The sequence below is a fragment of the Phascolarctos cinereus genome, unplaced genomic scaffold (assembly GCF_003287225.1).
Source record: "Phascolarctos cinereus isolate Bilbo 61053 unplaced genomic scaffold, phaCin_HiC Scaffold_5;HRSCAF=322, whole genome shotgun sequence".
Taxonomy (NCBI): Eukaryota; Metazoa; Chordata; class Mammalia; order Diprotodontia; family Phascolarctidae; genus Phascolarctos; species Phascolarctos cinereus.
The window spans coordinates 9,707,762-9,735,084 of NW_027555958.1; the positions used below are offsets into that span (position 1 = coordinate 9,707,762).

A 27,323-nucleotide genomic window follows, 5' to 3' on the forward strand; every position below is an offset into this window, starting at 1 on the left:
CGACCTGAGATCACCAGTCACCCAGCCCGTGGTGTGTAGCTGACCTCAGATCAGAGCGCAGCCTCTCAGCCCATCCAGCCGTCCCCTGAGGCCATCTCACCATCTGCCCTGTGCCGGGGCCTCTCCCCTCCCCTTTTATTGCATCCTCTTCTGTATTGACATTACGGTTGAGTCAGCTTGTTGAATAATAGAATGCAGCCATTTTGAACTACATACCAACTTTTAAATTCCAGAGCTGATATATTTAATCTTGTTATTTGGGACTGTTGTGATCTGTCCAAAGAAAGTTGTGTGGATTCTGCTGTCATTAGATCTTATCTATTCCGCTCTGGGTGATAAATGAGGTATTGATTTTGTGTGTGTATGTGTGTTATGTGGGGGTGGGGGGAGGAATTCTGTCTCCCAAGACAAAATTGGTTTATACATTTTAGTGGCCATCCAGTTCTAGTTTATAGCTGAATTATAGGGGAGACATGCTACTTACAGCAATTTTTATGGGCTCTCTGCACCTTCAAATTAGCTGTGCCCCAGTCTCACTGACCTAGTTGCGTTGACCTAGTTATGCCACATTCAGAAAAGCTGAGTAGACCTTCTTAGATGATTCAGCAAGGAGAAGATACGGAATTTCAAGCATAAGATGAATTGAAAATGAACTTGTGATCTTTGTAAGGACCCCCTCCCACCCCTCACCTCCCCCCATCTTGGACTTGTGCAGTTGATTTTTGTTAACTTTAGTGGAAAATATAAATCTGCATAGATCCTTTGAAGTGGCCCCTGCCTACCTTCTCAGCCTTTTTCTCTCATTACTTGCCTTTATACCTGCTACATTCCAGCCAAACTGGACTGCTGCCTGTTCTCCAAAGTCCCATATTCTCCACCCCAGAGTTAATACAGCATGCACTCTGGTCTCCTCCCTCCCTCCTGAAACCCTTCCCCTTCTCTTCTTCAGGACCTAGCTCAGGAGCCATCTCCTCCAGCAAGATCTTCCCGAATCCTACTTCCCTGAGAGCGCCCCTTCACTCCTACGGGCTCTCAGGCTTTCCTGGAGCACTTGGTGAAGGTCCCATTGTCTTACTTAAATCCAATTCACTGGCATGTCATGGCATCACTTCCCTGCTGTCACGGTCCTTTTCTAGAACGAAGGGCAGACAGCAACAACATACTTTGTATCGTTCTTATTTGTGTTAGTAAGCATTTATTCAGTGCCCGATGCTAAGTGCTGGAATACAGAGAAAGGCCAGGGACACCATCCCTGCCCTCGAGGGTTCCCCTGGTGATGAAGCTGATGTGGAGTTGCAGGTTGTCAGTTGCTGTCCTTGCTTGGAGAGGACCAAAAGGACGTCACTGTGTGGGCGTCTGGTGCAGCGTGTCCAACTGTGGCCGATCAGACTGGTGAGCTCAGCAGGCTCTGCCACAGGTCAGGCACAGAGAGTCGATAGGAACACCTGGACTGGACACGTCTCATGTTTCCTTTGAGCTGCCACAGTTCTGCTTTGCTTAGAGAGCACGGCACCTTCTCTGATGTTTCACAGTTGATTCCAGAGTTCTTCAGAGAGACCTTGAGAGTGTCCTTGTATCACTTCTTCTGACCTTTCTGTGAGTGTGTGCTTTGTGTGAGTTCTCTGTAAAATAGTCTTTTAGGCAAATGTGTGTTTGGCATTGGAACGATGTGGCCAGCCCTTTGAAGTTCCACTCTCTGCAGTAGAGTTTACCACAGGAAAGGACCTCAGTGTCTGGTATCACATGCATGTAACAGTGAGGTCAGCACAGTGGCTCTGTAGACCTTCAGTCTGGTAGGCAGCCTGATAATCCCTCTTCTCTCCCACACTTTCCTTTGGAGCCTCCGAAACACTGAGCTAGCTCTGGCAGTGCATGTGTCGACCTCATTATCTCTGTGTACAACCCTGGAAAATATACTGCAAAGATAAGTGAACTTATTCACAGAATTCAAAATTTCTCCATTTGCTATTTTCTTGGTATTAATTGTTAAGCCCAAATTGGCACAAGCAGCAGAGAATTGAGCTATTCTCTGTTGTATCTTGGCCTCAGAGGCTGCATTGAGTGCACAATAATCTGCGAACAAAAAAGTCATGCACCAACTCTCCCTCCACTTTAGTCTTGGCTTGTAGCCTTTTCAAGTTAAATAATGTACCATCAGTGTGGTAGCTGACCTTGCTGCCGTTTTCATCCAACAACGTCCCTGAAAATATCATGCTGAATGCATGGGAGCAAGCACATAGGCCTGCCTCGTGTCACTGGTGACTGGGAAAGCATGCAGGTGTCACGGATCCTGCATCTCCGGTGAGTCGGAGGCCCCTCAGTCACCTTCAGCCTGGTTTGGCCTGTCTGCTGAGATGGCTTACCAGAGTGTGGCTGCTGGGCAAGCTGCAGCTTCTTGGAGCCACCAGCGAGGGTTGGGTGGCAGGGGGACGAGCAGCCCTCACGCTAGAGGAGCTAGTGCTCCCCAACGTGACAAGCCAGTTATGGATGAGGTAGAGCGTGGGGGGGCTGGGAAGAACCTCCTGCAGAAAGGGGAATTTGAGCAGACCTTTTTTAAAGGATAATTTTTATTGATATTTTCTGTTTCTTACATCACCATAGTTATCCCAAATATTCCACCCCTTTTCCCTCGCTGAGAGCCATCCCATATGACAGATATGTACTGACTAATAGTATTTTTTAAAAAGAAAAAAATTTAACACCACTGATCAATACATTGAAAAAGTCCAAAAACGTGTAACATGTGATGCCTGTGGAGCTCCCACTTCCCTGAAGGGGCACGTTGGGGATGTCTTCTCCTATCTTCTTTTGAGTCTTCCTTGCTGTTTATAACTTTTGTTTTGGTATGTCATTGTTCTTTTCACTTACATTTTTGTCACTGTGTATATTGTTTTCTTGGCTCTGCCAACTTCACTTTGCATGAGTTCATATAGATCTTTCCATGCTTCTCTGTACTATTCATCACTCACATTATTTCTTACAGCACAGGAATGTTCCATTATTGTAATTACACTTGTGTACCACAGTTTACTTAACCATTCCCTGGTTGATGGGTATCTACTTTGGTTCCAATTCTTAGCTATCCCATAAAGTGCTGCTATGAAGATTTTCATGTATGCAGAGACTTTTTTCTTATCAGTGGCTTCTTTGGAGTACAAGTCGGGCCATGGAGTCTTTGGTTCAAAGGGTATGAACATTTTAGTTACTTCATTTGCAGAATTTCAAATTGCATTGTACCAAAATGATTGCACCATTTCACAGCTCCATCAACAATGTACTAGTATATCTACACACACCCCTCCAACGTTGACTGTGACCATTTTTGCCCATTTGCAGGGTGTGAGGTGAAACTTTGGGGTTGTTTAGATTTACATTTCTTTTGTTATTAGTGATTTGGAGGATTTTTTCATGTTGTCAATACTTTGCAATTCTTCTTTTGAGAATTTTTTGTTCATATCCGTTGAACATTCATCTATTGAGGAATGCCTCTCAGTCATACACACACACACACACACACACACACACACATATGTAACAGTTTCTATATCTTAGATATGGAACCCTCATCAAAGAAATTTGATACAAAGATTTTTTTCCTCATCAACCACTTCTTTTCTTGTCCTTAAATGCATTAATTTTATCTGTGCAGAGGTTTTTTGTTTCAGGTAATCAAAGTTTATCAGTTTTGTCTCTTGTAATTGTCTCTATCTCTTGCTGGGTTAAGAATATATCTCTTACCCATGGCTGTGAGAAATATAGATAGAGCTGTTTCTTTTCTAATTTTTTCATGGTATCATCTTTAATGTTAAGATTGGTATTAAGATTGGTATCCATTTAGAATGTGTTGTAGAATCTTGTGTGAGGTGTCCGTCTAAGCCTGATTTCTTCCAGACTGCTTTCCAGCTTTCCCAGCAGTTTTTTTACCAAATAGGGATTTTTTTCCCTAGATAGGTGAGGTTTTCCACTTTATCAAACACTGGGTTATTGAGTTCTGTTATTTCTCGGTCTCCGTTGTCTGATCTGTGTTCCATTGTTTGATGTCTCTATTATTTTGGGCTGGCTCTTGCAGGGAGGCAGAGCATTCCATGGCGGGGGGGGGGGCTGCTGCTAAGGTGGAGATGAGATGGCCTGGTGTGTGTGAAGAGCAGCAGCTAGGCTGGTAAGGCTACACAGAGTCACCGGAGCAAATTGACTTAGGAGGTCATGACCTGTCAGACCTGTGCTCTAGGGGGATGCATTGGAGTGGGGGGAGACTGGAGGCTGGGAGCTGAGCCAGAAGGCTGTTATAGTTGTCCAGGTGAGAGGTGATTTGTATCCTTCCTATTTCTGTGTAGATCATAGCTCTGTTTGATTGTAAGGTCCTTGAGGGCAGGGTAGGTCATTTTCCATATAATCCCAGCAGCACCTGCCTCGGTGCCTGGAATAAGGTGAACTTAATGTTTGTGCACTTTCATAGTTGTCCTCCATCCTTCTGATTGTGAGCTATTCTTGAAGTGGTAGGTTTGCTTTAAGAGGTTGTGGGAGTGGGAGTGTACTTTGTACTGTCAGTACAAGCCTACCAGAAACCATTTGGTTTATCTATCATCATTCAAACCCAAGCATTGCTCTGCTTAGAGAGAATTGTTCAAATCAGCCAGAACCTTCTCATGCTTCAGGCCATCTTTCTTTAACACAAGTCATTTCAAAGTCATATTTTATAGAATTCTTAAACAAGGAAAATGTTATAATATAATGAAACAGGATTAGACCATGCATGGTTTGGTGAGAGTTAACCCGTTGCTTTGTGAAACAGAAAAAAAAATCATTTTCCTAAAACCGCTTACTCCCGGTCTGTCCACTCCCCACAAGATGACCTGAAGAATCCCAGAGACCTCCCCTCTTGGATTGCTGTCCTAATACCCACTGGGATTGGGGAAAGGCTATCTGCCGATTTTGGTCTGGTCCCATCCTCAATCCATTTTCCTGAGCCTGAACTTTGGTTCTTGACTTTTTATACACTTTCCTAAACAAAGGAGTCAAGTCTAAAGGGAAAGGGAGAGGGCTTTGATGGAGGGCATTGTTTCTCCTGAGAAGTAAAGCTTTCTTCAGGTAAAGGATTTTATACTGGGGAAATATTTCTTAATATTTTCAGTTGAGACCAAAAAAAAGGCTTTAATATATTTCCAGAAGCACATGAGCTTTTGGTCCTTGGATCATGCCCCCACCCCAAACGAGTGTGCTTTCTAGTCAAGGAGATCACTGGTGTACATGAGACTTCCTTTAGACATTATTTTTCTAGGACAAAGGTTCTTAACCTGGGGTCTGGGAACTTTAAAAATATATGTATATTTGGATAACTATTTCAATAAAAGTGGTTTCCTTTGCAGTCCTCTGCATTTTATTTTGTGCATTCAGAATCAGCACCCTGAGAAGAGCAGACTGCCACAAGGAGCCAGAATTCCTGTTTCTAGTGTCTAGAGTTAGAGGCCATTTGTGGGTGCGGAAGGAGGAAAAGAGAGGTCTTTGTAAGCTCCCTTTGTTTTCTTCTGCATTTTATCCTTCCTTAAGTCCCAGAACCATGGGAAAGAAGGAAGGTGAAAAGAATGACAGATTCCTTCTCTCTACTGGGTATTCCATCATCTTTTGTATTAAGTCCTCCTGGAGCTGGAGTAATGTTTGGGATTAGTGTGTGTTGTCATTATCCATGCTAATGGTGACTGGTTTTAGGGAGTCCCAGAAGGTGCTCGGTTTAGGCTGTTTGTTTCACAATTCTTCTTTTCCCAGACAGTCTCTCATTGGGTCTGTGATTAGACCATTTTCAGCCTGAAGGAGAGCTGTGTTTGTTGGCGCTAAGATTTTGAGACTGCTCAGCTTTATTTGCTGAAGAGTGGTGTCATTCGGTTGGGATTCTTGCGGCTTGCCAGTGTAATAGCTTTATTAATCAATGCCAGTTGATGTTCTATTTTTGTCACACGCCTAATGGCTCCTGATGGTCCACTTACCGTAGCTGCTCCTAGTGGGGGAACTGAGGCGAAGGTCACCGTGAGATGGTGCTGCTGAACAATCCTTCCCAGAGAGTAGCTGGAGTAGATTATCTGGATGGAAGAGCAGCTCCCCAAGCCTCCCGACAGAGATAGACCCACTGAAGAATTTCTAGCAGCATTGCATGAGTGAGGCGTCTGACTTTTCCCCCACTTTATAAAGATATCACAGAGTAGTGGAAAGAACATCAGATTTAGAGTCAGAAGATTAATTGTACAGCATTTATTAACCTCTTATGTGCCAGGCACCGTGCAAGGTGCTGGAAATAAGGTCTGGCTTTGAGCTCAAGCTTGAAAACGTGTTCGCCGTGTGACTGTGGACAAGTCTTTTTGTCTCTTTGAGCCTCAGTTTCTTCTCAGCGCTTCTTGAACTGTGGGTCGTGACGGTTTAAAAGTGCCAGTGGATAGAGCACTGGCCCTGGATTCAGAAGGACCTGAGTTCAGATCCGGCCTCAGACACATAACGCTTACTAGCTATGTGACCCTGGACAAGTCACGTAACCCCATTGCCTAGCACCCCCCCAAAAAAAAAGTGCTGAAGGGGTTGCGAGTGGAAAAAGTTTAAGAAGCCCTGATCCATCTCATAATGTTTATGCTACCTTTCTTAAAAAGGTGATATGATGAAAATACTTGGTCGCATTTAACGGTGAGCTTTTATTCTCAATAAGATTTGGAGTTGTGATATAGCAGCAAGCTGAAGGCCTGCTTTTGGTTCAGAAGTCTTTTCCCTTTTACCCTAGAATCCAGTGATTCTAGCCCAAGGAGGTGTTCTCATACTCAGAGGACTCGAATATGTTTGGAGGATGTAGAATGTTTTGTTCTGTTAGAAGGAGGTAGAGGAAGTGTTTCTCCCCCACACAGGGTAGGTGCTCTGTGGAGAGCCACAGACCAGAATGACACAGGATGAGAAGGCACGGGGGCATGGTGGGCCTGTGATCTGCACCGGTGCCGCTGAAGGACTAGAAGGGGGGCTCGTTTTAAAGCTGCATGGCCAGAAACTCCAGGGCTCCCTGTTGATTGCCTTTAGGTTAAGTACAAGCCCCTCGGTTTGGCCTGTAGAGCCCTTCCCAGTCCGGCCAGCCTACCATTCCAGGCTGACGTTATATTGCTGATCTTTCGCACACATCGCCCCCGTGCCTTTGCCCAGGCGGCTCCCTGTGACGGGCAGGCTTTCTGGCCCCCCCTCTGCCGCCTCTTTCAGGAACTCGGCTGTGTTTGTGAACGACACGCTCCCCAGTCAGCACGTGCACATTTAGATTGCATGTAGTCTGCACGTGCTGCTCCTTCCCCTCCACACTCTGTAGAGTGTAAGCGCCTGCAGGCAGGGGCAGCCTTACTTCTGTAGCTGCATTGCTAGCTGCCTCGCCCAGTGCCCGGCACATTTGTTGTCTGGCCCCTGGGGCTGCGTCCATGGGGTTTTCCTGGCTTAGATATTGGGGTGGTTTGCCATCGCCTTCTCCAGTGGATCCCCATCGTACGCATAAGGAACAAATAGGGGCGAAGTGACTTGCCCAAGGTCACACAGCTAGTAAGCGTCTGAGCCCAGGGCTGATCTCAGATCTTCCTGACTCCAGGCCCAGGGTTCTATGCACTGTGCCACGGCCACATCGTAGATGCTTGGTAATTGTTTCCTGACTGAAGGATTGAAAGTAGTTTTAAGCTTCTGCTCAGTGCAGTCCTGCAGGCCCACCTCTGCTTTAAGTTCTTCCTCGTGGCAGAAGGCTGGAGACAAGCCAGGGAAAGGGAGAGGTTAGCTGAATGCTGCCTGTCTGTTGGAACTCAAGGAACAGCATGGGACATGGGGAAAGAGAGCTCCAGAGAGAAGCTTGAACTTTCTTCACTGCAAATTTTGATTCAGTCCAAACAAATGTGAAATGTGTTTTCAGATGGAATTGTTGTTATGTTTGTGTCAAAAGTCAAGCTCTCTCAAGATCAGCTACTCCTAAAAAGTCACCTCTGCAGCTCGTCTTTGACTTTGACTGGAAGGTGTTCTGCCAGTGGGCATATCAGCCAGAGCAGTGGTGGCCTGCCCGTCCTTACAGAGCAGCCTGCGTGGGGCCATTGAAGACTGATGGAACAAGAGGACTTTGAAAAACTGCCTTTTGTTCTCAAACACCAACTTCCCATCTAACTCTTATGTCTTGGAAAGTCTGTATAATCTTACTGACATCCTGATATTCTGGGGACTCTGTTCTCCTTAGGATACTTTAGTATTCTTTTATCAGCTTGAAGTTGATTTTAGGTTTTTAATAAAGAGATGTCATTTGTCTTGAAGTAACTAAGAACTCCCCTTCTTACATCTTACGTCTCTAATAGCTGTAGAGTCATTGAAGAAAAAGGGAATAACCTTCTACATAAATAGTTTTCTGTGAATAGGAGAAAAAAGAGTAGATGTTTTTTGTATCTTCATGGTTGTGACTTAAAACCTACCTTGCCCACTGTGGGTTTCCTGTTTATGATGTGTGCACGCTGATAGATGCAACAGTGGTTATAAATGAGAAGTTGACTTAACAATGTACAGAGATTTATTCCTGACCCTCCAGGGACTTTAGACACAGAAAAGAGACAACCAGATTATATTTGTTTACAAATACTACACAAACATGTTAAATACTTAAGATTTTGTTGGTTGTTTTTTAGATTGTTTGAATTGTAAGTTTTTATTTTTAAAATATGCTGAATTTGGACTTGAAATAAAGGGCAGGATAGTTGGTAGGTAGAAGTATGTGGATGGCAAGAATTCTCATTTCAGAGTTCATTGTGGGTTCCCATTTGTAGGAGATTTGTGAAGGAATTAAGATGGAGAAGAAGTCAGATTGAATGAACAGTCTTCTCCAGAAGGTAGTTTGGCTTGGAGAAGGATGGGGGTCAGGAGTCACAACAGTAATAATCATAGCTAACATTTATATAGAACCTTCTGTGTTCCAGACCTGTGCTCAGCTCTTGAAAATGTATTTATAATTTAATTTGTAATTTATCATCTCGTTTGATCACCAACCTTGTGAGGGAGGTGCTAGTATTATCCTCATTTTACAGATGACAAAATTGAGGAAAACAGAGGTTCAGTGACTTGCCCAGGGTCACATGGCTGTTTGAGGTCAGATTTGAAGTCGTGTTTTGATGACTTCAGGCACAGGACTGTAGGAAAGGGAAATGGAAGTGGGATGGAAGAGTCTGGTTATAGATTGCAGGGTTTGACTTAAGAAGAGTCCCAATGACAAGAGGATGTGATGGGGTGAGAGGAGGCTGTGGGGTGGTCTGGATTGCCAGGAGGCTGATTGTGGTTTGAAATGAAATGCCCAAGGGGGTGATTAGACTGTCTTCTGGGTCATGGATTGCACTTTGGCCAGGGATAGGAAGAATTGAGCAGAAGTTCTTGGGGTGCTTTTGGTCCAGGTCTTTGACTTTGTCAGTATATGAAGTGCTCGTGATGAGGAAATTCCCTCAGCTGATGCTCCCCTCCAGCTCTTCTGCTTCTTACAACCTTCTAGAAATGCCTGGTCCACTGCAAAGGGCCAATCACTTGCCTAGGATATACCTGCCAGGATCTGTAAAGAGTGCGGACTTGAAATGAGGTTGTCCTGACTACAGACCTGCCTGTCTGCCTTACCCTGGGGACCTAACAGTATACTTGTGGCCGGGAGCTCTGCTTGCCTGGGCCCGATGCCTCCTTCACCAGCCTTGTCCTTGCTTGTTGATTGGCTGATTGTGTTGGGGAGAAATAGCTCCTCCCTGAGTTCATGTCGGGGGTAGCTGCTGCCGAATATGTATTCACCACAATGCAGAAATATGAAGGTAGAAACTGAGCCTTTTAGTATTCTGCTCGAGCATAGGTTCAGGCCTCAGAGAACCCCTGAACCCCTATTAGGAGTCTCACAAGCCCTCTTCTAGGCAAAGTGACATCAGAGTGACAGAGAAGTCATTCATTTACATGTTGTGATCTTGTACATTCCTCTCAGGCCAGGAAAGTTAAAGAGAAGATAGGTCCATAATCCCACACTTCCTCCAGTGTCATGAAAGTGGAACTGAATTTAGTCAGAAAGAGTCTCAATCTCATACATCCCCTAAGGAGTCAAACCTTGTCCAACAAACTCCACAGGTAAACTAATCTCTGAGGTTACACTCAGAGGATTCAGAAGTAGCTGACTGAGTAAGAGGACAGTTGAGGGTCTTCCTCTGACTTCTTATCTAAGGAATGTTTGAGGATTGAAGTACATTTTCACATCCCCTAGGGCAGGTTTTGGTCAGCTGAGGTTAATAGGAAGACAAACCAAAATTTGCAAGAGAAGTGACCATGAGTCCTAAATAATAAGAGGAAATAAAAAAAAGTCCCCTACCAGTCTGCCATTTTGTTCATAGAAAGGTCTGCATTATCTCTCTTTGATCATTCTCTTGTAAAAATCAGTGTCTCTCCAGGGTCTGTTTTCAAAGGGACTTATGCCTTCTTTGCTACAGGTAGACATATTGAATGAATGAATATTAGAAACATTAGAACACATTGGATACAACAGTAGACCAAGAGTAATATAACTGCTTGTCAGAACAGAAAAACTAAGTCTCTCCTTGATCCAGCTCATTCCTGGTAACCCTGTCCATATAGCCATTTAATCAGCTTATCTCATCTCGCAGCTTAGCTGTCCCATGTCATCGTCTGGTCCTTGGAAACCCTTGGAGAGTTGGTATTCGGCCTTGTTCCCAAGGCTTTTCTGGAGAGGTGTTCCTCACAGTAGATCTGCTTCTCTGGCTCCAGGTCATCTGCAGAGGTTCCCAAGGTTAACTAGTTTATGTGGTGGAATGCAGTTCAGATATCACGGCGCTGACCTTACTGACAAAGCAGAATCGTAAGCGGAACAGCAGAGAGAAGCCCACAGTTCCCTGACATTCTAGTGCTTGCTCTTCTGTCTTTACCCAAACCCTGTACCTTCTATAGATAATTCTATCTACAGGCTGAAGGAGGAATCTTAAAGAGCATCCATGAGGGCCTGGCTTGGACAATGCGCTCTTCTGTCTCTCAGTATTATCAGAGACTTCAAACAGGACAAGAAACCTGATTTTAAAATGTCTGTGGAATCACTAATATAATTTCATATGTAAAATCCTTAATCCAATTTTGAGAACTTATTACTAAAACTTTGATTATTCAAAGTCTGTGTATCCCAGAAAAATAAAAGAAAAAAAATTCATCTCTGTATATTCAGTTGAACCTAAAGAACTTGTTCTGCTTTTTTCAGTCTTGTTCTTAATTACCTTCAGGATAGAAAAAGAAAAAAATTATAAAAATATAACATGCAGGAATATCATGTTTACTTATAGAAATATTTGAAAGTCAATCATATACATATAGAACACATACATATTTATTATATATACCTGCTAGTTCTTAGAGAAACAGTGTCATCTGGTTGGTTTTCTCAAGGCGAAATTTACTAATCCATTAAAACTTAAAACTTTCACATCTTTATTACATATCTTTGAAAACTACCCCCACTTTGAGAATATATATGGCTGTCTCTGTCCATAGACATAGATAGATAGGTAGATAGATAGATTCTCACATCATCCAGAAAAGAGGTAACACTGTGCAGACCTGATTCTACATATAAATGCATAATCATTAACAAGAGGATGACAAGCCTAAGGACATATTCACCTAGTTGTTTAGGTCAGGAAATTGAAACAAATAATGACCATAAATTCAGAATAATAAGATTAAAAACATTAAGGTCTTTCATAGTCGCATCCTCACATTAAAAAAACAAACACACATTTATAGTTCACCTCCCTTAGTTGTAGGAGTTTGCTATGAGAGGAAGATGGAGGGACGTGGTTATAACAATGTCAAGACTGTCCCTTCAAAGGCACCGACCAACCTGACATAAGCATAATAGGATAAAACTTCCTTAGCTCTGCTTGATTCCTGGGAAGAGTCGTAGATTAACCTTTATTTTGGAACAGCCAGTCATAAATCAAAGTTCCACATTATTTGCAGGGTATCATTCAGGCCCAGGACTTACCAGGTGGGAAATTTTCCTGTTCAGAAAGGAAATAGCATGCTGGGAAAACTGAGTCAGGAGGATTCAACCATTCCCTGCGCACAATTGTACCGTCAACCTTCCTAGGCACAGACATTCACCTGTAGCAGTTCATACTTTCTTTGAGGAGCATGTGGCATTTTCCTTGAACGGTGGGTTATTGACACAATGATAATTAAGACCGTCATACCTGAAATCAAGACTCAGAACAATATGAAAATATAGTCCCAAGAATGTTTTCCCCAAATAGCAAGCGTTAACAATCACAGCTTAGGGCTAGGTATAGTTACTGTTTTTCTCATATTATTGCCATAATAGTTAACAATCAGTCACATACAAGGCCTTATCTGGTTCATTCTTTCTAGTTTAAATCCATCCTAGAGCAGAAATAAGTCATTAGAAATTAAGAAAATAATCACTTTCTGCAGTGTCACAGTCAAAACCCAGAAAAACAATGGTAACTATAAGCTTCCAAGCTGACAGATATCTGTATCTTAAGGCATTGCATATGTTAAAACCCCAAAGGCAAAAATAAAATCTTTAAATCTTGGGTGTGTTGAGACTAAGTTGGCTTAAAGGTGTACTTTTTTTTTTTTGCTTTTGGGTGAGGCAATCGCGGTTAAGTGACTTTCCCAGGGTCACACAGCTAGTAAGTGTCAAGTGTCTGAGGCCAGATTTGAACTCAGGTCCTACTGACTGCAAGGCCAGAGCTCTATCCACTGTGCCACCTAGCTGCCCCTAGGGTGTAACTTTAATACATGCTCCAGGTTTAATTTTATAATTTTCATAAACAATAGCCAATCAGATTTTCTTAAAAATTATGAAATAAACTTGTAGTCTTTTTACTTCAGCTGTGACAGGTCCTAGTTTCTCACTAAACCACTAAACCATTGCTTGAGAATTCTACAACATGCTATCAGCAAGGCTGTTAAGATTTCGTGACCTTGCCCAAATAGAAGGTCCTAAGGAACCTGGAACGTCCCCAAAGAACTTCACCGATAAGAACAAAAAAATCTGTGGTCCTTTTCTCAGTCAGCAAGTCAGTATTATTATCCATTTTAAAGCAAAATATGCCCAGTTGAGCACTTAACAGTTTTTCAGTATTGTGACCACATTCTTTTACAACTCCATTCATAACAGCATCCAGATTAAAGAGAAGGTAATTGCCTAAGGATACAATTACATCACTCTTTAGATATAATTTTTCAAATTCACAGCATTTCTTATACAATGATTTCCCAGAAATTAAATTAGAAGCCTAACAATAGCATAAATGATATTATAGAATTTTAAAATATAAAACAAAAGTCATTGCCAGCCAAATAACATCAGTTCATTTGAATGCATTTCCAGACTATCTTACCTAGAAAGTCACTTCATCTATCAATCTGGTATTCTATACTAATCATATTCAGAAACCAGTATAGAGTAATTACACTTTTAATTCTCATTGATGAAATTTCTAAGCATTTTGCTTTAATGCCAAATCTCAAGTGTATTTTGCATAAGGTGTAATCTACCTATAGAATGTCAAACATCACAATTCTTCAAATAGGAGAATACACCTTACTTTAAATTAGACACATAATTTAGTTTTAGGGCAAAATCAAATCAAATCTGGATTTACAATCATAAATCATATTCAAAATGGAAATTTTCCCAAGGGCCGTTAGCTGCCAGCACCTTAAATGTTGTGGCCCACTATTTTCAGTACTCTGTTCGAAGATTTATAGTGGCAGTCTTATATCCTCATCTACCTCTTTCTGGAGTCCCAGGAGGCTCTCTAAAAATATGGAAATTGTAAACATAATGATATTATGACTGTAACCCCCACATAAAGATTGAAAGTGAACCCTTTTAATGGTCCTTCAAGGACAGAGTTTTTGGTATGCTATATTCAAATCATTCTGTGTTGCAAATTAATTACTGTAGTTTCCATTTGGTAAATGTTATAACTTGATAGAATGTTGTCAGTCTCAAATTACTACCAGGCATTTCTCCAAGAAATCTCTCACCTTTCTTATCTCAGTGAGATTAAAAAAAACACAAAACTCCTCAGTCCTCTCTTTCTAAAACTCCAAACCCTTGACTTTCAAATTCTCCATTCACAGTGCAGGTGGTGGCCAGCTTTCTTTTACTTTCCACCTATTCTCCTTTAATCTCTACTTGCTCAAACCTCTCTTCTCTTCCAGTGGACTTTGACTAAAGCCTTGCAGACTTTTGCCCCTTTCTTCCTACCCTCTGCTTCAGCCCTTCATCTGACCTGGAACTTCCTTTCCTTAGCTACATCTCATCCAAGTCTGACGCTCCACTACATCTTTCCTCTGTGAGTTTTTTTTACTGTTTACATTTCAAGTGGAGTAGTCCAGTTCAATTTATTTTCTCTACTTTGCCTCTAATTTAAATTCTGTTAACAGTTCGCAGAAGAAAATATAGACGTATGCTATCATTTGATGAGGCCCACAGGCTGCAGGCTGTAAACCATTTTTTCTTAGCATTCTCCAGGTGGTGAAATCACCTACTAAAAGAATGAATCTATCACCTCCAAGGGAAAGAGTGATTGAAAAAAGAAATCTTCACTGTTGATTGCATGAATCTTGGTTTTAGGAAGCTGCAAACCAAATATCCACTAAGATATTCCAGCATTTACAAGAATACTCAAACTGTAATTTAGAAATTTACAGTAAAGGGATGACCTTTCAGTTACAGATGTCGTCCCCAGTTACTTTACAATGCCATAAATTCTCCTTTTCTCTTGATTGTCCTCATCTCCACCCTCCATCTGATGAGGGTTAAGGATGAGAAGAGATCTTGCAGTTTCTTCTTATCTCCCACTGAAAGGCTAGTCACTGGTAATAATTACCTGCATATTGGGAAGGAGAGTTGAGCATCAGAACTGAAAGATAGCCCAGATAGCAAGGAAAGCTGTTCTAGGTGTAAAAATTTATTATAATTAACTTAAACTCAGGCAGCATCTTAATTTTAGGAATTACCATCTTCTGGGATACAGGTGGACACCAAGTGAGTGGCGTGAGGATAGTCTTCCCCACTATTCTAAGCTCCCTTTGCTTGTTCCAGTTTCTTCCTCTCCCACCTCTTTTCCTGGGAAGACTAAGGGAGGTGTTTTATGCTGAGAGTGGGGTCAGGACCCTAGCTCCTCACTTGCACAAGAAGGTAGGACTTCAGATTATCAAAGGCCATAGACACATCTATAGGGATGGGTGTCAGAGCCAAGTGTTGGGCAGCCTCTTTTTCAAATGGAGGGCAGAATTTTGTATTCTTAGTTCTGCCCAAATGGACCTATAAGCCATTTGGAAAAGGTATTGATTTTCTATAACCAATCTAAATCCAAGTTCAGTGTTAAAATCAAAGGATGTTTCGGGGGGTTAGGTAAGGGTATTTATCCCCTGAAATAATCCTGTCCAAACATTTTCACAGAGATTTTTAAACTTGACTTTAGCTAATTTGGATTCCTTGAAAGGAATCCTTTTCCCAGTTAGCCAGGAGACAACCCATGGGAATGTCTTTAGAAGAACTGGGATGACTAGATCTCATACTTTGTGGAATAAAAATTTTGACTAATTTACTGAACTGTTTGAAATAAATTGTCAGTCCAAAATTTTGTTATGGGTGGCGGGAACAGCGTTGTAAAATGGATAACTGAGACAGTAAACAGAAAGAATGAACTCAGATGATTTCTGACCTATGCTCAATATGATACTGAGATATATGCCAAATAGGCATCTTACCGGGATCGCTTAGCCTGTGACCCTACCATCGTTGGATCAGAACCAGAACCAGGCTGGAAAGGGGCTCTCTGACTGACCCATGGCAGTGTTTTATACCAGACCATGGCCACTGAACCAGGACGCTTGACTAACGGTCGGAACCACGAACCAGAGACGATGGCCACAGCACGTAGACAAGTGTCTTGCTTATGTGCCTGCATAAAAATGAAGTTTGGGTTGTTTTTTTTTAAAAAAGGAGTTTTGTTTTTGCCACAAAGTATTAAGGCAAACAGCGCACAAAGTTTGGAGAGGAATGCCTTGTCCTGTCTGTTTAAACCCAGAGTTTCTCAGTCCAGCTAGCCCTTGCTTTGGACGCCTGAATCACATCACTCGTCAGAACATCTGAGTGCCTGCCAAACTAAGTTTAAGTAGACTGGTTATTCAAATACAAGAGACAAAAAACAAAATACAGAAGAACACATAAAAATACACAGGACACAAATAGAAGACAATTTGTCTCCCTTTCTGGGAATTTTTTTTGAGGGTGGAGAGGTAGTGGTCTTTATGGCCTGGCCGAGTTTTTCCCCTTCAAAATTCTGCAAGTAAACATACCTTTGTGTGCCCCGGAGGACTTCTGAAGTGAAAGCTCCAGGCTTTCCAACCTTATGGCCTATGTCGTCTGGGTCACCACATTATTGTGAAAGAAATATCTCCTCTCTGAGTTCATGTGGTCAGTAGCTGCTGTCAGATATATATTCATCACAATACAGAAATGTGGAGGTAAAAATCTAGGTTTTAGTATTCTGCTCAAGCATAGGTTTGGGCCTCAGAGAACCCCTGAACCCTGTTAGAAGTCTCACAAGCCCTTTTCTAGGCAAAGTGACATCAGAATGACAGAGAAGCCATTCATTTCCATGTTGTGATCTTATACATTCCTCTCAGGCCATGAAAGTTAGAGAGAAGATAGATCCATAATCCCATGCTTCTTCAGTGGAGGTGGGACAGACTTAGTCAGACAGAGTCATAGTCTCATATATCCCCTAAACAGAGGTGGGGAACCTGCAGCCTTGAGGCCACATGTGGCCCTCTAGGTCCTCAAGTGCAGCCCTTTGGCTGAATCCAAATTTCACAGAACAAATCCCTTAATAAAAAATAAAATAAAATAAAATGTTCTGTAAACTACTACCTCTGTGACATTTCTTCCATCTGTCCCTTTCTGTTCCTACTCCCCCCTGACCCCTGCCAGGCACTTATTACCATCTACCTAGACTATCAGAATAGCCTCTTCTCAACCCTACCCCCTAATTCTTCTGATGACATTCTTTTAAAAAATATCTTCTATGGCTTTCTGTTGCCTAGTGATTAAAGTCACTCTCTGCCTGGCATTCTAAGACCTGCAGTCTGTGCCAGTCTACCTTGCTAGCTTTATCTTATATGGTTTCTGGCCTATTTAGTGCCCTTTGAATGTGTTTGACACCATTGCGCTCTTTTACCTTTGTTCATGCTATTCCTTGTACTTGAAATGCTCCCTTAATTCCTTTCTGTCTCCTGGATTCCTCGTTCTTCAGTTGTGTCAGACTCTTTGTGACCTCATGGACCATAGCACACCTATCCCTTCTCTGTCCCTCCCCCCCCATCTCTCCAAGTCTGTCCAAGCTCATTTTTGTTGCTTCCATGACACCATCTGTCTCTCTCATCCTCTGCCATCCTCTTCTCCTTTTGCTTTCAATCTTTTCCAACGTCAGTGTCTTCTCCAACGAGTCCTGCCTTTTCGTTACGTGGCCAAAGTATTTTAGCTTCAGCTTCAGTATTTGGCCGTACAATGAATAGTCTGAATTAATTTCTTTTAAGCATTGATTGATTTGATCTCCTTGCTGTCCAAGAGACTCTCAAAGCCTTCAGCATCACAGTTTGGAAGCACTGATTCTGCAGTGCTCAGATTTCCTTGTAGTCCAGCTGTCACAGCCATACATTGCTACTGGAAAAACTCATAGCTTTGACCGTGCAGACCTTTATTGACAAGGTGACATCTCTGCTTTTTAGTCTGCTGTCCAGATTTGCCAAAGCTTTTCTTCCAGGGAACAACCGTCTTTTAATCTCATGGCTGCAGTCATCATCTGCAGTGATCTCTGAGACCTGACACTTCTTCCCTTTCTTCTCCCTCTTTTGCCAGGAAATGACGGGACAATTGCCAAGATCTTGGTCTTTTTTTTTTTTTTGATGTTAAGCTTCAAGCCAGCTTTTGCACTCTCCTCTTTCGCCCTCTTCACTTTCTGCCATCAGAGTGGCACCATCTGCATGTCTGAGATGGCTGATATTTCTCTCGGCAGCCTGGATTCCAGCTTTTGATTTGTCCAGCCTGGCATTTTGCATGATGTATTCTGCATGTAAGTTAAATAAGGTGTCATGATACATCCTTGTACTCTTTTTCCAAACTTAAACCAATCAGTTGTTCCATGCTCAGTTCTCACTGTTATTTCTTGACCCACATACAGTTTTCTCAGGAGACAAGTAAGATGATTTGGTCCTCCCATGTCTGAGCACTTGCCACATTTTGTTGTGATCCACACAGTCAGAGGCTTTAGTGTAGTCAATGAAGCAGAAGTAGATGTTTTTCTAGAACCCCCTTGCTCTCTCCATAATCAGTGAATGTTGGCAATTTGGTCTGTAGTTCCTCTGCCTCTTGGAAAACCAGTTGACGCCTAGCTTGCAGAATCTTAAGCTTAAACCTTTTGGGCAGGTGAAATGAGTGGAATTGGGGCAGCTAGGTGGTGCAGTGAATAGAGCACCAGCCCTGGATTCAGGAGGACCTGTGTTCAAATCTGGCCTCAGACACATAACACTCACTAGCTGTGTGACTCTGGGCAAGTCACTTAACCCTGATTGCCTCACCAAAAAAAAAGAAAGAGTAGAATTGTTCAGTAATTTGAACATTCCTTGGCATTGCCCTTCTTCAGGATTGGAATGTCAAAGATCTTTTCCATTCCAGTGGCCACTGTGAGTTTTCCAAATTGCTGGCACATTAAGTGCAGCACTTTAACAGCATTATCTTTTTAGGGTTTTAAATAGCTCGGCTGGCATTCCGTCATCACCACCAGCCTTATTGTTAGCAGTGCTTCCTGAGGCCCACTTGACTTCATTCTGTGGGATCCTGGCTCTTGATTAGTAACTGCATCAGTGTGGTTGTCAGTGATGTTAAAATTGTTGTTGTATGGCTCTTTTGTGTATTCTTGCCACCTCTTCTTACCCTCTTCTACTTCGGTGAAGTCCTTACCATTTTTGTCTTTTCACATGCCCATTTTTGCGTGAAACTTTTCCTTGATAACTCTTATTTTCTCAAAGAGATCTTCTCTTTCCCACTTTGTTGTTTTCTTTTTTTTTTGTATTACTCATTTAATAAAACCCTTTTTTCTCTTCCTGCTATTCCCTGGAATTCTGCATTCGGTTAGGTGTATTTTTCCCTTTCTCCTTTCCCTTTTGGTTTCCTTCTTTCTTCAGCTATTTGTAAAGCCTCATCAGACCGCCATTTTGCTTTTTTGTTCTTTTTCTCTAGGATGTTTTTTATTGGTGCCTCCTCTGTAGTATTGAGAACCTCTGTGCAGAGTTCTTCAGGCCCTCTATTCTGCCGATCCTTTAATGGATCTCACTTCAGTGCCATCTTCTCTGGGAAGATTTCCCAGATTCCCTGAGTCTATAAACAGCCATCTTTCCTTTGGACCTCATATGATGCTGCATTTTCTAAGTCTCTGAAGCACCAAGATAATGTATCCTGTTGGCTCTCTTCTCTCCTAAGGTGAACTAGGGCCTTATCTAAACGTGGTGTCCCTGCCCTCCATTATCTGGTGTAGAAGGCTTCCCAAAGCAGGTGTTTAATGAATGTCTGTTGCATTGGGTTCACTTCTAGTCTAGTCCTAAGCTGGCTCAAGGTGAGAGTCTTAGAGCAGGATGAATGACGTGATCAGAGCCCTGACTTCATAGAGTGACCTGCAAGATGGATTGGGGGAGATACAGAGGAGTCCTTCTAATAGTCCACGAGAGATATGAGAGCCTGAAGTGGGGTGACAGCAGCAGAATAGCCGATGGGATACATGTGGGTGGGAAGAGAGTAAAAAATAACCAATGTGACTGATTCTGAGAGATCTGTCCACAGATATACAGTGGTTAGGAATATGATCAGATTTTAAAGGAAATATAAATGTGGGCGTAAACATTGAGCTGCCTGCCACACATGTGGTTCCAGATGTGCTCGGCTGTCCAGAGCCTTGGGGAGTGGGCTGCTAGGATGATGGGGGGGCAGGGGGTGGAAGGAGGTGGCCAAGGTAAAAGCTGTCACACATTCCACTTGACTCATAAAGTGTCTTCTTCCTGCCTCTGACTAAAGGTATGATGAGGAGAAAGAAGTTCCCCTCCAGCCAAAGGGAACTTGGACTTTAAAACACAAAATTCCCCTCCTGGTTGTCATTTCATATTAAGACAGGATAGACTGTATTAAATGTACTTCGTTATACTTTAAATTTTGAGAAACATCATGTCTGAAAAGCCTGTGACTTGTCCTTAGCTTTTTTCCTTCAATGGGCAGTGATTCTTCAAGAGGGCCTAGATGGGATTTTTTTATAAAAGCATTTTAAGTTTCCTGTTCAGGTGAAAAGCCTTCTGTGGAGCCTCGGCCTGATAATGTTGACAATGGGCCCAGCCGGGCCAGGGCTGCAGCCTTGGCTTCCTGCTGCAGTCTCCTTTCCTCCCTATACCTGGCTACTCTGTCCACCACTTTGACCTTCTGGGGATGGCTTCTCAGTACCATCCAGGTGGCCAGCAGCAATATACATAGAAATGGGCCCTCGCTGATTTTAGCCAGAGGAAATGGGTGTTAACTCTGCTGATTCCCTTAATTGAAATTTGTCTTTCCATGTGTACCTGGCAACTCTTCAGAGCTCTGTGTCAGCACATGGGTGAAAGCTAGAGTTTCTACCAGGTGTGCTGTGCTTATATGTGGTAGGTCCTTACATGGCAGATAGGGCTTCAGTTGCCCCTGGGTGGCTCTCTCTGTTCCTGTTGGGAGAGGTTGCTTTGGGTGTAGTCGCTTGAAGTAGATACTTTATAGGGGGCACATTTGGCAGAAAGATATTGAGAGGAAGGGAGCCCCTGACAGGAGGATCCTCATGGATGATGGTGGTAGGAGGCAGTGGTAGAGACCTTTGTGTTTCCTGGGCAGGCTTTCTATAATGTCTCCTTTCTGACAGCCACGAGCCCATCCTCCTTCCAGGAGTTCTTCTAGGATGCATGGTAGTTAGTGTGGGTCTCCTGAGGCTGCATTATACTTAAACAGGAATTTTACCACTGGGGCTCTCCTTGGGCTTTCTGTAAATGAGGCTCACCACTCCCGCCGTGACAGGAAACGTGTAAATCTTTTATGCTTGACCTAAAGGTAATTCACCTTGCTTCTCTTCCTCTCTCTGTTCCAGGATAAAGGTAGCAGTAATGCTCACATTGGCGAGCAAATTGAAGAGGGATGAGGGCGTTAAAGGATCCCGTCCATCTAGCGCGGTCTCGGACTCCACGCGGAGAGTGTCTGTGAGGGACAAACTGCTTGTTAAAGGTAATCAGTCAGAACACACTGGAGCTCATCGAAAGAAAGTCAGAGCAGCCTGAGCTGAACGAAGCGGCTTGTTTGAGAGCGTCTGTTCAAAGCACCACCACTCCCTAGTCCAGGCTCTGCAGGCATCAGGGACCTGGGAGATCACCCCAAAGCGCTGCCTGCATTAGAGGAGGGAACAGGCATGATGCCCGGGCATCAATTACCGAGAAAAATCTTCCCCATGTTAAGTGTCACAGTCAGCCGTTAAAGCTGGGAGGGGCCTGAGCCCATCAAGTCTAACCCCCTCATTTTACAGATGAGGAAAACTGAGACCTAGAAAGGGCAGTGACTTGCCTAAGGCCATGCCAGCTGGTAAGCGGCAGATCCAGATTGGAAGCTGGGTCTTGTGATTCTAGATCTAGGGTTCCTTCCACTCTGCCACCTGGCTCCCACCCACAGGTAGTGCCCTCTGGGGTGTAGTAGGGAAAGTGTGAGTCTTGCCCATGGCCCTTTCTCTCTGCCCCCACAGCCACTGCCTACTTCTCAGCTGGATGCCTGCAGGAGCCGCCCAGCTCCAGCTGTCTTTCCTAAATGATAGGTCTGTGCATGTCACTCCCTGCTCGATGAGCTCCAGAGGCTCCCTGCTCCCTCCAGAGCCAGATAGAACCTCAAGCTCTTCATCATGTCCACATCCATGTGGTTTCTTCCATTAGAGGGCAAGGACTCACTTTTCTTGTTCTGTTTAAACTTGCTTGTATCCCCAGTGCTTCGCAGAGTACCTGTCACGTGGTAAGTGCTTAATAAATGCTTGTTGCCTGACTGAGTCAAGAGACCTGGGTTATAATTCTACCTCCTTCTCTAACTTCCTGCATGCTATCGGTCAAAATCCTTTGTCTCTTGGGTCTCATCAGTAAAATGAAGGGATTGGACAATTGAACTCTGAGGTCCATTCAAGCTCTTAGGAACAAACCTGGAACATCTCAAACAAAATAAGGTTTTCTTAGAAGGTTAACATGAAGAATCACTTAGAACTACTATTGGGTCTGTGCCAGTGGAAGGTATTCATGGTGGAACTGATCCAGAACGTTAGTCCCTAGACCCTTTCCTTTTGAAAGAGGTTGTGTATTTTCAGCATTCATTCAGGCAACTTCTTTGAGTACGAAGGCCTATTTAGAGCCCGTGGGACACAAATATATGAGAGAAACCCTGCCCTCAGACAACTGGGAACTGGCAGTGGTTTTACCTTTGTGTTTTATATTTGGTTTGATTAAAAAGTATGTTTGCATTTGTTGGACCCGGCCATGTGGGAAGTAAGGGGCATTCTTGGACTTTGGGAGAAGCCACATTGAAATAGACATGGAACAGCTTTTGTCCACAGACTCGAGATATTTGGGTTCCTAGTACTGTGATCACCTTCTAGAGCAAAGCAGCTCAGGCACCTGTCTCTGTGCAGTGGGGAGCTTCTGGAGGCCCTGGGCCCCTCCTCCCATGAGGTCAAGCTCAGACTGGATGATGAGCTCCTGAGGGTTTTGTAGAGAGGGTACAGGTTGGGCGTAGTCCCTTCCAGCTCTGGGATTCTCTGAGGGTCCCTCTACAATTCACAGCTTCAGTTATTGGAAAGCCAGTGGACTAAACCTTGTTGCTTTTACTATAGACGAGTCTCTTAGGTGTCGTGAAACCTGAACTCCGGAATGCTGTTTGGAGCTGGCATCCTTCTGTGCAGCGAGAGAGAATTTTGTAGCAGGTTTAGACAGGTAGAATAGGTGATGGAAAGCAGCCCCTGGGAGCACTCGTGCTTCATGGAGCCCCTCCATTACGGCACTCCAGGAGAAGGGAGTGTGTAGTGATTGGGATGCTGGGAGTCTGCTCATGGCTCCCTAACGCACACAAAGTGAAGAGTTTGTCCCTAGACGTTCTTCGCGTTGATTTGACTGTAGCTCCCAGGGAAAGAGGTGGGGGGCCCCTGTGCAGCGAGAGTCAAGGTTTGACAAGATGTAGGCAAGGAGGAGTCTGGCATGTGTGTTTGAGGTCTTGCTGGATAACCCGGGAGCAGAAGAATCTGATTGATCTGTTCATTTTGGCATAGATTTCCAAATTGACACACATTTCTCGCGTGTGATTACAGGTTCTGAGGACTATCTGATGACAGGAGAAAACTGCATTATTTCTGAGTGTTGGGTGCGATTTCTCCCTTGTAAGAGTGGAGATGCTAGTTGAGCTCTGGGTAGTACATCCAGTGGCCCTTTTTCTTCCCTGTTCCCTCCCTGCCCCTCAAGGCAGCAAGTTTAGTGGACAGAGCACCTAGAGCTGGGAGAGGCCTGGGCTCTGAACCCACCTCAGACAGCCATTTGCTGGCCGTTGGCCATTGAGCAAAATGGGAGTAAAACTGCCCAGAGTGTCTGCTCCCAATGCAGACAGTTGTTGGGACCAAAGGAAATCATGGGTTTTGTAAAGAATGGTGCGTCTCTGTGAGCATCGTTGGCTGTCAGTAGCTCTGATGAGCAGCTTCTCATTTCCTCTGTGGAGTTAAATGGAAATGGTCCTGAGACAAGTCACTATCCTGCTGTTTTGTTTTGTTTAAGTTAATGTTCTCTGGATTATTGCATAGGTGGACAAAGCAAGTGTTCTTCGTAACTGAATAAAAGTATCGAGGTATAAGCATATCTCCTGAAGGCTTACTTGAAGTCATCTTCAGGACACCTCCAGTAGTCAGCAGCATGATTGGGGGAGGGGGAGCAGTGAATGTATTCCCTTTTCTTCTTGGGTAGTTCTGATTTCTTTCATTAGGTCTCTATAGCTAGGACTCTAGCTACTTTTCATGTAGCTTAGAAATTGCATATTTCATATGGTAACATCCATTTTAAAATGTTGTTGTTATGTTTTTCTGGATCAGTGTTATATCTAGACAGCTGTGAGCAGTGGTTTAGTCCATGGTGATGCTCTGGTTCCAGTACAGTTTATTTGTTGAATTTTTTTTTATAAACTTAGCCATTTTTATTTCATAATTTGTGTGTCTCTCATCATGTATAAAACAGATATCAGATATCATTAGAAAGGGCTCCATTTGCCCCAGAAGTGCATAATTTTAGAGTGTTTCTTCCTTTGAATTCTGGAGTATTCTTGACTGTTAGTAAAATGTAAAACTTTGCAATATGGAAATATCCAGTCTCTAGGTCATGTGTGAAGGCAGAACTTGTCTCATAGGAACCATTCTATACATTCCTTTATAGTTTTTTGGTTTTTTTCTTCCACACACTTGGCCCGACTTTTGTCTTTATAGAGGCCTGTGTGTATTTTTGTCACTGACCCAGAGAAAAATGAACTTTTCTCTCATTTGTAACAAGTAGCTCACCAAAAAACAAATTGTATATTTAAACTTCTAGCCACCAAAATCATGTTTTTTTGTTTGTTTTATTTTGGTTTGGTTTGGTTCTTTCAGTCTAGCAAGATTTCCAAGACTTTCTCAATTTTGTGGTTAGTTCTGTTTTTCCATATCCAATCCCTAAAATGATTCTTCAGTCCCTTTCTCTGGGTTTACAAATCTATAATGCTATTTCCCTGGAAGTTTTTCTCCTATGTCCTTTCTCTTTTCTTCCCATCACAGACATCAGAGGGCCCTCCTTGTTTGTTTCTTTGTTTTTTAATTAATTAATTGATTGATTGATTTTTAGTTTTCAGCATTCACTTCCACAAGATTTTGAGTTCCAAATTCTGGCCTTTCCTCCCTCTCAACCCACCCTCACTGAGAAGGCACGCAATTCAATGTAGGTTATACATGTGTAGTCATGCAAAACACTTCTATAACAGTCATGTTGTAAAAGACTAACTATATTTCCCTCCATCCTATCCCACTCCCACCCCCTGTTTATTCTGTTCACTCCTTTGACCTGTCCCTTCTCAAAAGTGTTTGCTTCTGATTACCTCCTCCCCCAATCTGCCCTCCCTTCTATCATTCCTCACCCCCCCATCTCCTTTCCTCCTATTTTCCTGTAGGGTAAGATAGATTTCGAAACCCAATTGAGTGTGTATGTTATTCCCTCCTTAAGCCAAATCCAATGAGAGTAAGATTCACTCATTACCTCTCACCTCCACCCTCTTCCCCTCCACTGTAAAAGCTTTTTCTTGCCTCTTTTATGTGAGATAATTTACCCCATTCTACCTCTCCCTTTGTCCTTCTCCCAGTACAATCCTCTCTCACCCATTAATTTTACTTTTTAGTTATAATCCCTTCATATTCAACTCACCCTGTGCCCTCTATCAATATATATATTCCTTCCAACTGCCCTAATACTGAGAAAGGTCTCATGAGTTACAAATATCATGTTTTCATGTAGAAATGTAAACAGTTCAACTTTAATAAGTCTCTTATGATTTCTCTTTCCTGTTTACCTTTTCATATTTCCTTTGAGTCTTTTATTTGAAAGTCAGATTTTCTGTTCAGCTCTAGTCTTTTCATCACGAATGCTTGAAGTCTTCTATTTCACTGAATGTCCATTTTTTCCCCCTGAAGAATTATACTCAGTTTTGCTGGGTACGTGATTCTTGGTTTTAATCCTATTTCCTTTGACCTCCAGAATATCGTATTTCAAGCCCTCCAATCCCTTAATATAAAAGCTGCTAAATCTTATGTTATCCTGATTCCACGATACTTGAATTGTTTCTTTCTAGATGCTTGTGATATTTTCTCCTTGACCTGGGAACTCTGGAATTCGGCTGTAACATTCCTAGGAATTTTCCTTTGGGGATCTCTTTCAGGAGGTGACTGGTGGATTCTTTCAATTTCTGTTTTGCCCTCTGGTTCTAGAATATGAGGGCAGTTTTCCTTGATAATTTCTTGAAAGATGATGTCTAGGCTCTTTTTTTGATCATAGCTTTCAGGTAATCCAATAATTTTAAGCTTATCTCTCCTGGATCATTTTCCAGGTCAGTTGTTTTTCCAGTGAGATATTTGACATTGTCTTCTATTTTTTCATTCTTTTAGTTTTGTTTCATTGTTTCTTGATTTTTCATAAAGTCGTTAGCTTCCATTCGCTCCATTGTAATTTTTGAGGGATTATTTTCTTCAATGACCTTTTGGTCGCTCCTTTTCCATTTGGACAATTCTACTTTTTAAGGCTATGCCAATGCGTGGTAGGATCAAGCCCTGGAGTGGCCATGGTTTTACAGTCTGGACAAGATAGGGAGATGCAATCTCAAAATTGATACAGTGTGACAGTCTGTTTAAAACCAATTTTAGGAGATGTTTGCATACTGATGTTTAAGTACCCAGAGTTAGCGAGAATGTCTGAGTCTGCCTTCTACCAGTAAGTGTTGGATCCACACGAATGAGCCTGATTGAGTGACCTTTCCTGAAAGTCAGCAAGCGCCTCCTCTGTGCTGAGTGTCGAGTGAGAGTGCCTCAAGGTTCTGTAGAGTCAACTACATGGGCTCCCAAGATCTCGTATGTGCAGTCTTGAGTTGGTGGCTAGCAAGCTCTCTAAAGCAAGCTGTGGCCACTAAACTACATGGCCACTCGATAAGAGTAGCCTTTCATCATCCAGACTACAGGCCGTTCACCTGCAGTTGGCAGCAGACAGCCAGTGTCCCCCTCATGGTTCCCCGGATGAGGCCTGTGCTTGGTTCCAGTCAACCTCCTCTTTGGGACTCCCTCCAGGCAGGGCCAGCTCTACACCCTTTGCCAACAGGAAGCAGTTTCAGAAGCCAAGACCTTCGCCCCTTACCCCACAAGAATTTGCTTGTGGGGGGAATGATGATGATGGGATCTAGACCCCAAAAAAGAAAAACCCTGAACTTTCCCACGTGGGCAAATTGGCATTTGCCTGAGGCTGTAATCCCATCAGCTGGTCTTTCATTTTGGCTATACCCAGTCTCCCAATTCTCTGTTACCCTTAACCTAACCTAGATCTCCTGTGGCCCCAGGGCACTTTGCACCCTTATTCCTATCTAGGCACCATTCTCCCTTGGCCAA

The 27,323-nt window shown here is 43.0% G+C and overlaps 1 protein-coding gene across 2 annotated transcripts in view; it reads left to right on the forward strand.

Annotated features, from left to right (window-relative positions):
- UBE2F (ubiquitin conjugating enzyme E2 F (putative)) overlaps window positions 1-27,323 on the forward strand; it is a 123,892-nt gene that overhangs the window by 12,898 nt on the left and 83,671 nt on the right. For both annotated transcript variants that reach the window (XM_020972128.2, XM_020972127.2), the window contains exon 2: window positions 21,243-21,376. In XM_020972128.2, the coding sequence (XP_020827787.1) occupies window positions 21,259-21,376 (118 nt within the window). In that variant the 5' untranslated portion in view covers window positions 21,243-21,258. The remainder of the gene's footprint in view (window positions 1-21,242; window positions 21,377-27,323) is intronic.